Genomic DNA, 14,284 nt, shown 5'->3' on the forward strand with positions numbered 1-14,284 from the left:
CCTGATACACATAAAAAATTTAGAAAAACCTCTTTACAATCTCTTTAAGAAATTTAAAAAGGGTTTATTTTCCCTTTTATAGATAGTTAAGATATAGTTGATTAAAATATTAAGGACATCTAAGGAGATTTTTTAAAAACATCAACATAAACAGATTGATGAAGTTAGACTCTTAGTAATTTGTATATGATTGTTTGTTTGTTTGTTTGTTTGTTTATATAGATTGTAAATAATATTGTTGATATTGTTATTGACAACAAATAATACTTTAATTTATATATTGTTTTTCTTTTATTTGTTTACTTGTAATTGTAAAGAGGTTTTCTAAATTTTTTATGTGTATCAGGGACACTGATAGCATCAATTTACACCATTCCAATTTTCAATCAGACGTCTGTGGTTCTTGTTAAAGGGATTGTAAAGAAGTTTTCTAAATTTTTTATGTGTATCAGGGACACTGATAGCATCAATTTACACCATTCCAATTTTCAATCAGACGTCTGTGGTTCTTGTTAAAGGGATTGTAAAGAAGTTTTCTAAATTTTTTATGTGTATCAGGGACACTGATAGCATCAATTTACACCATTCTAATTTTCAATCAGACGTCTGTGGTTCTTGTTAAAGAGATTGTAAAGAGGTTTTCTAAATTTTTTATGTGTATCAGGGACACTGATAGCATCAATTTACATCGTTCCAATTTTCAATCAGACGTCTGTGGTTCTTGTTAAAGGGATTGTAAAGAGGTTCTCTAAATTTTTTATGTGTATCGTGGACACTGATAGCATCAATTTACATCATTCTAATTTTCAATCAGACGTCTGTGGTTCTTGTTAAAGGGATTGTAAAGAGGTTCTCTAAATTTTTTATGTGTATCGTGGACACTGATAGCATCAATTTACTTCATTCTAATTTTCAATATTGAAAATCACACTGTGTAGTTCATAAAACAAAAATTACAATCATCTCTATTATTGAAAAATCAAAATTTCACAAAATAAACAAAAAGTAATATATTGTTGAGCAATGGGAGACAGAATTTGTAATGAGGCTTGACCACCCTTCTCAAAATGTATCCAAAAGGGGTTTTAGAGCTTAAAGATGGGTTTCCTTATTTTTTTAGTGTCAAATTAAGCAAACTATTTGATTATAAATGTAAAAAAAAAAACTTTTTGACCTTTCTTGATCGGTCACTCATTGGAATTCTGCTGATTATTCTCTTCTTATTTAGCTAATTATGAATTTATTATGGACATGTGAAACAAACTGGTATTTTTCCAGAAATGAAAATAAGGGAACCCATCTTTAAACATATATAATTCTTGTTTTTTTTAATCCCTGAGGTATATAATCATCTATTTTGTTTTCTTACCCGTATCACTTTTAAATTGAAAATCTGACATACAATTAAATAAGTAATGATCGATTAATGGATCCATACTTTAAAGATTATGTAACATACATACTATGGATGCCATTGACATTTTATTGAATTGCAGACAAACTTGACTTCAGATTTTCAAAATTAGCAGGTGGCATTTTATGGATATCATTGATATTTTATTTAATTGCAGACAAACTTGACTTCAGATTTTCAAAATTAATAGGTGGCATACTATGGATGCCATTGACATTTTATTTAATTGCAGACAAACTTGACTTCAGATTTTCCAAAATTATTAAGTGACTATATTCCGTTGAAGGGTGTCCAAAAGTGTCTATTTTTAAGTGGATGAGATGTTATCCAATGATACCAGAATGTTTCCTAACAGGACAATCAGACGGGTTTGCTGTACCAGCTAAAACTTTCGGTACAAAGTCATTCCAAAATTCCAATTCCACTGGAGCTTGGTCATGTTTGATGGTGTTGGTTTTGTCCAGCCGTAAATAAGTCTTCTGTTGTAAGTCATACTTTGGCCATGATGTTCCTGTTGAGTCAGGGTTCCTGTAAAGAACAGACGTTATATAAAGCTTCTGTTGCCAATACTCGTTCAAGTAACTCTGGCTAACTCTTTAATCCAGGGACCTTATTCTCAAAAACTTGACGAAGACTTAATCCAGTTTTTTAGAAATACAGTAGTCTGATTGGATAATAAAACTAAATTTATAATCAATTGCAGCGATTGACCAATCAGATGACTGGAACACCAAAATCATCTCTAGTAAAGTTTTCGAGATTGGTTTTTGCATATGGAAAATGCTTTGGATGGTTCCAAACTTACACAATTTTGGTTTATTGCTTTGATAGCTTATGACCCCAAGCATACTTTGCATCAGTTTTGAGCACCATCAGTTCCGAATTTTGTCAATTGGTAACACCATCCACATAGCTTAGTCTCTGTAGCCAAAGATCTCGGGTGCGAAGATTCATGTTAGTCCAAAACTGTATCCAAAGCTCTGGAACACTTGATGAACTACATGATTGTTTTTCTTTTATTTCAACAGACCACCTTTTCACGAGAGCCGGATCAACTAGTGACATTATCCTTTAGGAAATTGAAATTGGAGCAGTGGCTCAAGGGTGGCCGTGGACTTCATTGTGTTGGGGCCCCTCTCTCATGGACCTGGTTCATTGTTCCACGAGTCCCCATGGTAGTTGTGCCACTAGATTAGAGCCAGGTTGTTTCACCAGAGTATATCATTGCCCATTACCCGTAAAGATTAGTTTACTTACAGAGTTTTGGCAAATCCTGACCATATTTTCATCATTTGGCGGGAATGCTGTTTATCGTCTGCCGTCCAATTGAAACTTTCTGGATTGAATTTCTTAAATTGGGTGAGGTAAGGTCGTCCAAATCCTTCAAGAAATGGTTGGCCAAACACGTATTGTAACTCCATGGAGTGGTAAGATTCTACAAGAGAAGAGATTCAAGCAAGAGGTCTTTACTAGCTTTGTAAGAGGAAAATCTGAAGATCAAAACTAGAGCACGAAGAGACACTAAAGAACTGAAGCATGTGTAAGAAGTAATGTTCAAGAAGCTAATATAACGCTATTGGATAGCGAGAGTCTCTGTCATTTTGCTTCCATTCCCAAAGGTTTACATTGTGAGGAACCCTACCAGATTTATGTGCTGAAGACTTTAAGGCGGATAGACCACGAAGAGACATTGAAGAACTCACGCATGAAGTCCGGAGAGTTGTCAACCAATGATCTATAATTATAGCTGTACAACCAGATGTTAGGGTTCTTCTTTACATAGCTATCCACCATTCTGTATATACCAGCAATATATTCATAGTAACCCATAAACTGAAGCAAAACAGATCAAGGTGGTAATTTGGGAAGATGATGGTACACCAGATGGGTGGTGCCGATTGGCCCTTGCGTATTAAATAATGAACTGAAGAGGAGTCGAATGAAAAGTGAGCTATGTTGATTAAGATCATAATGTGCTCGTTAAGTTCATCAGCTCGATGGGTTGTGCCGTTGGTACTTTTCATATGACCAATTAACTGAAGTCAACTGAATGAGATCGTAATGCGCTCGGACGGTACAGGATCGTGGTAAGCTTGATTGTCAGTGCTGTCATAAGTATGCGAAACCAACTTTGCACTTTTCCATTTCGTCCGTGTGAAGTCCAATATTCTGTACAATAGACCCACATTCTTGACAGGGCGGACCATCCCCTACCTCATTCAGTCTTTTCCAGTTTCCTTTTAGATCATTAGCTCTGGGATAGTATTGGCAGACCAGTGCTTCATACATCTGGGTCGCTTTAACTCCAAATCTGGTTGTGAACACTCTAAACTCTTTCTCAAACTGGACCTTGGTCAATCCCTTCTCAATGCCTTTTATAAATTCTAAAAGATTGAAATCGTATTAATAGTATCAAACGTTCTTTTTATTTTTGAAGTGATTTCTACTTTCCCAAAGGACTCCATCTTCAATTTCGAACTGTATGTAAATATCTAAGCATGGATCCCAAAGGCTTCTAGAAGGAAGATATATTGAAGTGTCAACAGCATCAATGCTTACCATAATCTGAGCAAGTTTCACACGTGACACTACCAGCTATCAGTGGCAATTGGTGGATTTGTCCTTTCGCCAGCAAATTCTCTGGTAGATCCTTGATATAATACCCATCTACCCTTGGTACCCATGGTGCAGACATCGGAGGCCTCTGGATATAAAAAGGATAGGGGGTTCACTGCTGCTCTGGATGCTTCTGATGATTTCAGGAACCATTTCAATGACTGATCTGCAATTTTCTACCCATCTTATCAATTATTCAAAATCGCTTTGATCCCATGAAGACCACAATCATGGACGCACAAGGAAAAAAGACCTTACGCTTGACACTCCTAAAGATTTAAGCAATTAGTGCATTGCCTACCCAAAACCCGTTCAATGATTCAAAGTGGTTTGATTCTATGAAGACTGGAAGCTGCAGAAGACGCAAATCCTTAACGTGCTTGATGCTCTTGGTGACATCAGTAGCTTCTTCGCCCGGTCTCAAAAGAGAGTTTACCCGTGGCAGACCATGTATCAAAGTGGATCGTATTGAACGTACCTCCGAGATGCTTGTGCCAGCCAATAACTGTGCTGGCTTGGTCCTTAGACAGGACACCATGTCTCGAGTGGAATTGACAGTACATCCAACTTCCTTGGCTAGCGACCTAGTAGTATCCAACAGATGGTATGGTGGACGGTAAATTGCGAACGTATCTGTGGCTACTCCACTTTCAGCTATAACACCATGGAACAGACCTAGAACAGAGACCTCATCAGAAATGGAAACTGTTGATGATCTTGGGGAGGTCCATAGCTCCCGGGGGTGGGTTCTTGGGGATGTCCTTCAAAAAATTGGATTGCCCCTCTGAAAAATTCTGACAACCGACCCATTTCATTACTGCAACTTAACACCATACCCGTTTGCCCCTATAGGTATATTACTTGCATCTCGGAGGGGCTCCAGATATATTACTTGCCCATCCAGATATATTACTTGCCCCTTGGAAAGGCTCCAGATATATTACGTGCCCATCCAGATATATTACTTGCCCCTTGGAAAGGCTCCAGATATATTACTTACCCTTCCAGGTATATTACTTGCACTTCCAGATATATTACTTGTCCCACCAGATATATGTTACTTGCCCCAACAGATATATTACTTGCCCCTCCAGATATATTACTTGTCCCTCCGGATATATTACTTGCCCCTCCAGATCTATTACTTGTCCCTCCAGATATATTACTTGTCCCTCCAGATATATTACTTGTCCCTCCAGATATATTACTTGCCCCTCCAGATATATTACTTGTCCCTCCGAACAATCAAGTCTGGCTACGGGCCATTTATTACACACTTTGCAATTGGGTTTGTTAGTCGGTTTCCCTTTTGGAGTGTCCACATGGTTGGCACTGGTTTTTAGATTTGCGGATGGATTAAGTTGGATTTTTACCTTTGGTTAGCGGAGAAAACATGTGCATTGTGACCGTAGCTCCACCTGAACTTTGTCCAAATATTGTCACCTTGGTAGGATCTCCACCAAATTTCTCGATATTCTTCTGGATCCATTTCAAGGCTTCTATCTGATCCAACATACCAAGATTTCCGGGAGCTACGTCATCATCAGTGGACAAATAACCTTAAATAAAGTATCGTCATCAGCGACAACGTCCTTGAGGGTCGAGTTTTAAGCTTTTCTTCCGTGAAGATGATTCACTATTAAGGTAGTGTACAATAAGGTGAATTTAATGTTAACCTGCCTGGAACAATGAGATAGACATTCTGACGTTAGGGTGGGGTCCGTGGAGGTTGGTCCCCAGCAAATGAGAATTATGCCCCAGCTAAACCTTCTTCAGTTCAGCAGAGATTGATTCATTTACAGTGTCTTTGTACAGATATAGATTTTGATACTTATTTTGGCAGATTAAAATCCTCAGAAATGAGTTCTCTGGGCCTTTATTTTCTGAGTACAAAATCTGAGCCCCAGCACCAATTGATTCCTGGCGACGGGACTGTCTAAGACAAGCTTTTGCAGCATCAGTCTACAGCATACTCTTCCCAATTTCAACAATCAAGTTACCACGTTAATGGTTATATCACAAAGTGAAATGAACAGTAGACACCTCCATCCCTTTAAAGGCAATGTCCAGATGATTTTCCCCACCACCATTCTAAGTGGTAGTGTTCCTTTAAAGGCTATCTTAGTGTACTACCAATTCTGACTGTCAGCTGATATCCCCCACCACCCAGGAGTCTTTGTCTAAGAAGATTTCAGGAATTAAATCACAGAGCTGATTCCTGCTGGTTCCATGATATTGTCTGGCTAGGATTAGAGGATTATTGATTTCCAGGAAATCTAAAATCAATTGGCAAGTATTAAAGGAATTGGTTCTAGTACCAGTATTATTCGTAATGAGGTGGATATGAAATGGGTCTAAAAGTCATCCCGGATAAGCCAAAATGACACTACTTTACATTACCCATAACGCCGACTCTATAGTTAATCCCCACCACAACGACTCCATTGGTAGCCAAGACCCGTCCATCACGTAGATTAGTTGATCCGTATTGATATCCCCCACCGTGGATCCACACCATAACGGGAAGTTTACTCGTGGCATTGTTGCCGAACTGCAAGACAAAAAGCAAGGATACTGGACCTTCGATTGATCTTCGGTTGACGAATGTGTCGGGAGGGGGGAGGACCTCGCCAATCATTAGAATCGATTTTAAATCAAGCTTTTTAAACCAATTAAATTGCCGCATTACTTTAAATAAAAAGACAATTTTATCTTAGTCCAGGATTTTGCCTCGTCCTTTAAAAGATGTCTTCATTGGTTGTTAGGAATGCGACATGGTAAAATGTGGTCTGCTTCTCACCTGTGGTGTAAATATATTAAGATACAAACAGTCTTCACTAAACTCGTTCAGCTCGATAGTTTCTTTATAAAATCTGGAAGAAGGAAAGATGTTAAAGATCCTGTTGCAGGTCTTGCTGAAGATGCTACTGGAGATTTGTTGAAGATCCTGCTGAAACTTCATCTGAAGGTCCTTTTTAGATCCTTCTAGAGATCCAATTGTGAGTCCTACTGAATATCCTGTTGAAGATTCTACTGAAGATCCCACAGATCCAAATGAAGATCCTACTGAAGATTTTGTTGAAGATCTTGTGGAAGATCCTATTACTGAAGATCCCAATTGAAGATCCCACTGAAGACTTTGTTGAAGATCCCACTGAAGATTCTTGCGAATCTCTTGTTGAAGATCCATATTAAGATCGTTCTAAAGATATTAATGGAGATTCTATTGATGATCTTACTGAAGACCCTGCTGAAGACCCTGCTGAAGATTCTGTTGAAGAGCCATCTAAAGATCCTAATTCCTCAGTTTTGAAGGGATGTTGATAACTTACCCCTTTAGAACGTTTATGTTTTGGTGGCACGCTGAACCGAATGATGAGGCATTCAGGGTTTTCCATGGTGTTACTGGTACAGTTCGGGCGAATCTGAGGATAGATAAATATGCGAATGTTCATGTACAGGATACTTTGGGAAGATTGGAGCACCTGTCCCATGAGGATTCAAATCTGCTTCAGGAGAATCCGCTATTCGAAAGACAGAAGTGTCATTACCCACGGACAACATGTTTTGAGGGAAACTTTGGGAATCTGCCATGCAACGATTCTCCCCTGAGGGATGTGCCAAATTATTAAACTACAAAATTGTCTCTTCACCTGAGCTGTCCGATAGGAGGTTGCGCATATGGTATACCAAGAAAAACGTTTACTGATGATGCCTTGCCAAGAGTGAGAACATCTTCAGCAACGCCTGGTGGTACAACAGTAGAATAACCAACCACTTCGCCTGTGGCGGTTTGGACTGTGGCACTGCTTCCGTTAGTCCTTGGAAGAACCAGACATACCAAAAGAATCAACTGCAGGATCATTGGGCCTGAAATGAAGATCGGGCAATTTTATGATCTGGAAAATATAAACTGTCAAAGGGGTTTATGGGCCAAGATGAGGTCCAACCAAGGAACAGGGGCGTCATGCAGTGAGTAATCACTTAAGGTTCAGGATGAATGCTGAATTGTGGATAGTCTCCTACAAATTGTCCTACAACTACATCCTTGCGACCAAGCGTAAAATCAGGAATAATGTTAGCTATATGTAAATTATTTTGTCAGGGGTGACTACTCATTCAGTAGATGAAGACTCTTGACTCCGCCCCTTGATGGTCACGTGCAAAATCTCGAGTGATTGACAGCCAGCATTTGTTTACATCCACGTGGTTTCAGCTAATTCCGGTTTCTCATTTTTCGCTTTTCTTGTGACTTTTTTACTGGATTTTATCCTTAAACGTAAGTGTCACTGCTTTTACGGGTTTTCTTGGGGTCGGGAAATTGGGTGGACACCACTTTGGGCAATTGTCAGTAAAATTTAAAGTTGTTTTCATAATTATTTCGAGAGGAAAGACGCTGAAAAATTGTCAAAAAAAAGATTCCCTCACTATACCAGAGGCGTTTTTGTAGGCCGATTCGATTTTGTCTGGGCAAAGTAAAAAGTTTTATGAATTTTTCCCATTATTTTTTTGAGAATTGGAATAACAGCCTCAAAATGGTAGATCTTAGAATGTCTTTGCTTTGATAAAAATATAAACATAAACACACATTATGTCTTCAAAATTTGTTTTTACAGAGGACAATTTTCAGCCAAAATTTGTGACTTTTTTGGGTTGAAATTTTTAGGAGAGAAATGTGTTTCTTTTCATGTAAACTGACAAAATATTATATTTTTATCAACACAAAGACATTCCAAGACTAGCAGTAGTCTTTTGAGACTGATATTCCAATTCTCTTCAAAAATATCGAAAAAATTCTAAAATATTAAAGTGCTCCCAAGCCTCGACCACAACCCCTCCAAAAAACAAATGTTTCCATCCATTACTGAGAGTCCATAAGATTAATTTCTTGTTACAGAAATAGGCCTACTGAATTTTTTTTTTTCTAAATTTGTAGCTCAAAATCTGAAATGGGGCCTGTTACATCTCTAGTACCTGTATGAAATTCACAGAGGTTCTCTTTTAGAAATGAAGCCAAAGAAGTCATCTTTAAATAGGGAAAAATTTCCAACCAAGATGATGAACAAGGTGGGTAGAATATAGTTTAGCAAGTTAGCTTGGAGAAATTTCCCTCACTGCATACTGCATAACATGACCATCCTCTAGTAAGGGCAGAAGAATTGGACACTGCCAAAATGCATGTCGCAGAATAGTGTCAGAATGCACCAAATCAATTCAAATTTTCGAAAATTTTCTTTTGAGAACTTCACCCTCCAAAAACTCTACCAATTTGCCCTGTGCCCCCAATGACTCTGTCTTTCTGCCCCCTATTTGTACCCCCAATCTCAAAATTCTGGCACCCCCAGTGGGTTGAAAGGAGGGCGAATCTTCACCAGCCTCAGTTATGGATGGTTTGGGGACAAGGACATGGTCTGGCAACTTTTTATAATACTTAATGATAAACTCTTATTTTACATGGGTCAGAATTAGGCCCAGGACATGGTCCTGTCTAACATTCAGTCCATGGGAACAAACATAAACTCTTATTTTACATGGGTCAGAATTAGGCCCAGGACATGGTCCTGTCTAACATTCAGTCCATGGGAACAAACATAAACTCTTATTTTACATGGGTCAGAATTAGGCCTAGGACATGGTCCTGTCTAACATTCAGTCCATGGGAACAAACATAAACTCTTATTTTACATGGGTCAGAATTAGGCCTAGGACATGGTCCTGTCTAACATTCAGTCCATGGGAACAAACATAAACTCTTATTTTACATGGGTCAGAATTAGGCCTAGGACATGGTCCTGTCTAACATTCAGTCCATGGGAACAAACATAAACTCTTATTTTACATGGGTCAGAATTAGGCCTAGGAAATGGTCCTGTCTAACATTCAGTCCATGGGAACAAACATAAACTCTTATTTTACATGGGTCAGAATTAGGCCCAGGACATGGTCCTGTCTAACATCCATGAAAAATAAACCACGTAAGAAAAGTGACACACAAAAAAAAACCAGAAAGAACAGTCCTTGACAACGAAATTAACAATAAAATCAGAATGACCTGAAAATGGCGGATCATTCCAGAAAAATAAGTCAATGAATTAGTTATCACAGCCTCTCCACTCTCCAACCACTGCCCAAGCCCCCTCAAAAAAAAAAATCCCACACCAATGCGTTACCTTCCTTTTCAAACCCCTGACCTTTGATAGAAATTAACCCATAAAGCAAATTGACCTGTAAATGGCAGATAATTCCAGAAAATAAGTCAATGAATTAGAAAGATAAGATTTGTCTTATTGTCTTATCTTTATTCTAGACCATTATATTAACTGGGCCAATATGTATATTTATAGTATACTTATATTGTATTATCTATACACTAGACAAAAACCTATATTTATTCATTATTTACAGAAAAAAACATTGTTTTGTATCATATTGCTTGTTCTTTCTCCTCCAAGTTAGCATTAAAGGGACAGGTGCCCCATTTTGGAGAGTTGATTTGAGTTTTGAATATATGTAAATAGTCTTCAGAAGTACAGGTTAATGCCACTGTCCAACCAAAATTTCCCTGATATACATAAAAAATAACCTTTTTATAGTCCTTTTAAGGGGACAGATGTTCCTTTATAGGAGGTTGATTTTAGTCTTGAATATATGTAAATAGTCTTCAGAAGTACTAGAAATGTACGAAAAATCACAAAAATATCTCAAACTAGGAATTTTACTCACTATTTCTATAGTTGTCTTTTCTATATATCACAGAGTATCTTAAATTGACAAGTCGCCATTTTAACTTTCAAACGCGGATAATTCTGGACACACATGGATTTGAAGGCTCAAATTTCGACTGAGCTGTGAACACTATTACTGATTGACTTAACTAAAAAAAAATTCCGTTTCTAAGACTAAAGTATGATTGGACAAAAAATGGCGCATCTGTCCCTTTAAGTTACAATTCTTAGTTCTAGGAAACTTGCAGGCACTAGAACTTTTAACAGACTTTGTGCAATAAAACTTAAAACATGGGCTCATCTATTTATCAGCTAATAGAAATCCTTTTTGATTCTATTTTCAATTTAAATTTGATATTTGTTGGATTTTTAAATCAAAAGATAGAACCAAATAAGCTTGAAGCAATTTGTACTCAGGAGATAAAACTTCTTTGTACTGTTGGAAATTTCTGTTGCCAATGCACTCATTTTTCAAAGCAACTGTCCTGATGAGGTTGTAATATCAGAAACATTGGAGTTATGTTGAGAGTTTAATTGATACTTTAGAATATTCATTTTGTTGAATTTTTGCTCCTGTTCAGTGAGTTCTCTCATTTTCTCTATACGTCTTTAGTCGTGTTTTCAAAGCAACTGTCCTGATAAGGTTTTTATACCCAAAACATTGAGTTTGAATTGAGATTCATCTTATGTAGAATATTCAGGTTGTAGACTTTAGACTTTTGTTCAGTGAGTTCATTAAATGTCTCAAATCCCATTTTTAATTAAGTGTAGCCAAAATCTGGTCAAATCGCCTTATTTTCAAACAATAAAAGTGGTTTATGATGTCAAGGTATATAACAGAGTTTAAACAAGAAAGGCGGTTATTGCAGTCAAGGTATTAGACAGAGTTTGTACTAGCTTGACATTGTGAAAATGCTATATAAAACACTGCAATCCGTGATACAAGATAAGTATCTATTGTTGTCAAGGTATAAGACAGAGTTATTAATAGCTAACATATTGTGAAGATGCAATATCAAACTGCTGCATTCTGTGATACAAGATAAGTATCTATTGTTGTCAAGGTATAAGACAGAGTTAGTAATAGCTTGACATTTTGTGTCGGAAATCTCGTGTGACCCACAGAGCAATGTCAATATTTGATTTGATAGTGTTTTGATTTTGATTAATGAACATGTCAACTTTAATGTCATTTTTTGTGATATGTCAATTAAATAGCTATTGTATAAAAAAATTCTGATGTTAAAGGGATTGTAAAAAGGTTTTCTAATTTTTTATGTATATCAGGGACACTGATAGCATCAATTTACATCATTCCAATTTTCAATCAGACGTCTGTGGTTCCTGCAATTCCACTCAATTGAGTGTTTGACGTCACAAATTGCGAAGGGTGTTAAGTGATGAATCATATTTTACGATTAGTGACGTCATCAAACACTTAGTTTTTGTGGAATTGCAGGAACCACAGACGTCTGATTGAAAATTAGAATGGTGAAAATTGATGCCATCAGTGTTCCTGATACACATAAAAAATGTAGAAAACTTCTTTACAATTCCTTTAACTTTGTCATTTCTGTGATGTTTTTTTGAGTTCCATTTATATAATAACCATTAGTGTCCTATTTTTTTGTTTTCACTATTGAAGATTTCACTATCACTATTATTTTGATATTTGTGTTTTAGACTCATGCTGTTACACACAAGGTTGAAAGGAAACACCTCATGCTTTGATGGTTTTTTATGGTTTTAAAGTCCATGATTTTGATTAAGAATTCTAAAAGTTCTTGTCTTTGACGTGTTTGAATTACATATTGTTTCATTTTGATGTGAATGCTTTTTGATCCAAAATAGATTTAGAGTTATTGTTGTTTAAAATAATGAATTTTTATCTTTCATATCGTATTATTTTACTTTGATGTCAATGGTTTTGATAAAAGTTATGAAGAGTTATTGTCCTTGACTTGTTTAAAATCATAAATTGTTGCCTTTTCAATGAATTATTATTCAAATGGGTTTTTTGTATTCTCGACTTTTAAAAACATCAGTCAAAGTTTTTAAGAGTTATTGTCCTTGACTTGGTTCAAATCTGTAATATAATAAGCTATCTGTGTCACTTTACAAGTAACAATTTTTCAAGTTAAATGATAGCCTAGCTCAATCAAGTCCAAAATATCCCCTGTTAAAATGATAGCCTAGCTCAATCAAGTCCAAAATATCCCCTGTTAAAATGATAGCCTTGTTAAAATGATAGCCTTGCTCAATCAAGTCCAAAATGTCCCCTGTTAAAATGATAGCCTTGCTCAATCAAGTCCTAAATGTCCCCTGTTAAAATGATAGCCTTGCTCAATCAAGTCCTAAATGTCCCCTGTTAAAATGATAGCCTTGCTCAATCAAGTCCAAAATATCCCCTGTTAAAATGATAGCCTAGCTCAATCAAGTCCAAAATATCCCCTGTTAAAATGATAGCCTTGCTCTATCAAGTCTAAAATGTCCCCTGTTAAAATGATAGCCTTGCTCAATCAAGTCTAAAATGTCCCCTGTTAAAATGATAGCCTTGCTCAATCAAGTCCTAAATGTCCCCTGTTAAAATGATAGCCTTGCTCAATCAAGTCCAAAATGTCCCCTGTTAAAATGTTAGCCTTGCTCAATCAAGTCCAAAATGTCCCCTGTTAAAATGTTAGCCTTGCTCAATCAAGTCCAAAATGTCCCCTGTTAAAATGATAGCCTTGCTCAATCAAGTCCTAAATGTCCCCTGTTAAAATGATAGCCTTAAAATGATAGCCTTGCTCAATCAAGTCCTAAATGTCCCCTGTTAAAATGATAGCCTTGCTCAATCAAGTCCAAAATGTCCCCTGTTAAAATGATAGCCTTGCTCAATCAAGTCCAAAATGTCCCCTGTTAAAATGATAGCCTTGCTCAATCAAGTCCTAAATGTCCCCTGTTAAAATGATAGCCTTGCTCAATCAAGTCCAAAATGTCCCCTGTTAAAATGATAGCCTTGCTCAATCAAGTCCAAAATGTCCCCTGTTAAAATGATAGCCTTGCTCAATCAAGTCCTAAATGTCCCCTGTTAAAATGATAGCCTTGCTCAATCAAGTCCTAAATGTCCCCTGTTAAAATGATAGCCTTGCTCAATCAAGTCCTAAATGTCCCCTGTTAAAATGATAGCCTTGCTCAATCAAGTCCAAAATGTCCCCTGTTAAAATGATAGCCTTGCTCAATCAAGTCCAAAATGTCCCCTGTTAAAATGATAGCCTTGCTCAATCAAGTCCAAAATGTCCCCTGTTAAAATGTTAGCCTTGCTCAATCATAGCCTTGCTCTATCAAGTCTAAAATGTCCCCTGTTAAAATGATAGCCTTGCTCAATCAAGTCTAAAATATCCCCTGTTAAAATGATAGCCTTGCTCTATCAAGTCTAAAATGTCCCCTGTTAAAATGATAGCCTTGCTCAATCAAGTCTAAAATATCCCCTGTAAAAATGATAGCCTAGCTCAATCAAGTCCTAAATGTCCCCTGTTAAAATGATAGC

At 36.9% G+C, this 14,284-nt stretch overlaps 1 protein-coding gene across 1 annotated transcript; it reads right to left on the minus strand.

Annotated features, from left to right (window-relative positions):
• Positions 1 to 1,737: 1,737 nt before the first annotated feature.
• LOTGIDRAFT_235796 (hypothetical protein) lies at positions 1,738 to 9,056 on the minus strand (the record flags this gene model as incomplete). Its single annotated transcript, XM_009065743.1, has 12 exons — positions 1,738 to 1,942; positions 2,672 to 2,849; positions 3,118 to 3,247; positions 3,629 to 3,798; positions 3,974 to 4,118; positions 4,509 to 4,705; positions 5,404 to 5,589; positions 6,431 to 6,581; positions 6,831 to 6,903; positions 7,363 to 7,455; positions 7,684 to 7,900; positions 9,005 to 9,056. The coding sequence occupies 12 exons, from the start codon at positions 9,054 to 9,056 to the stop codon at positions 1,738 to 1,740; spliced, it is 1,797 nt and encodes a 598-aa protein (XP_009063991.1).
• Between the last annotated feature and the right edge of the window lie 5,228 nt (positions 9,057 to 14,284).

The sequence above is a fragment of the Lottia gigantea genome (genome assembly GCF_000327385.1).
Source record: "Lottia gigantea unplaced genomic scaffold LOTGIsca_70, whole genome shotgun sequence".
NCBI classification, from domain to species: Eukaryota; Metazoa; Mollusca; class Gastropoda; family Lottiidae; genus Lottia; species Lottia gigantea.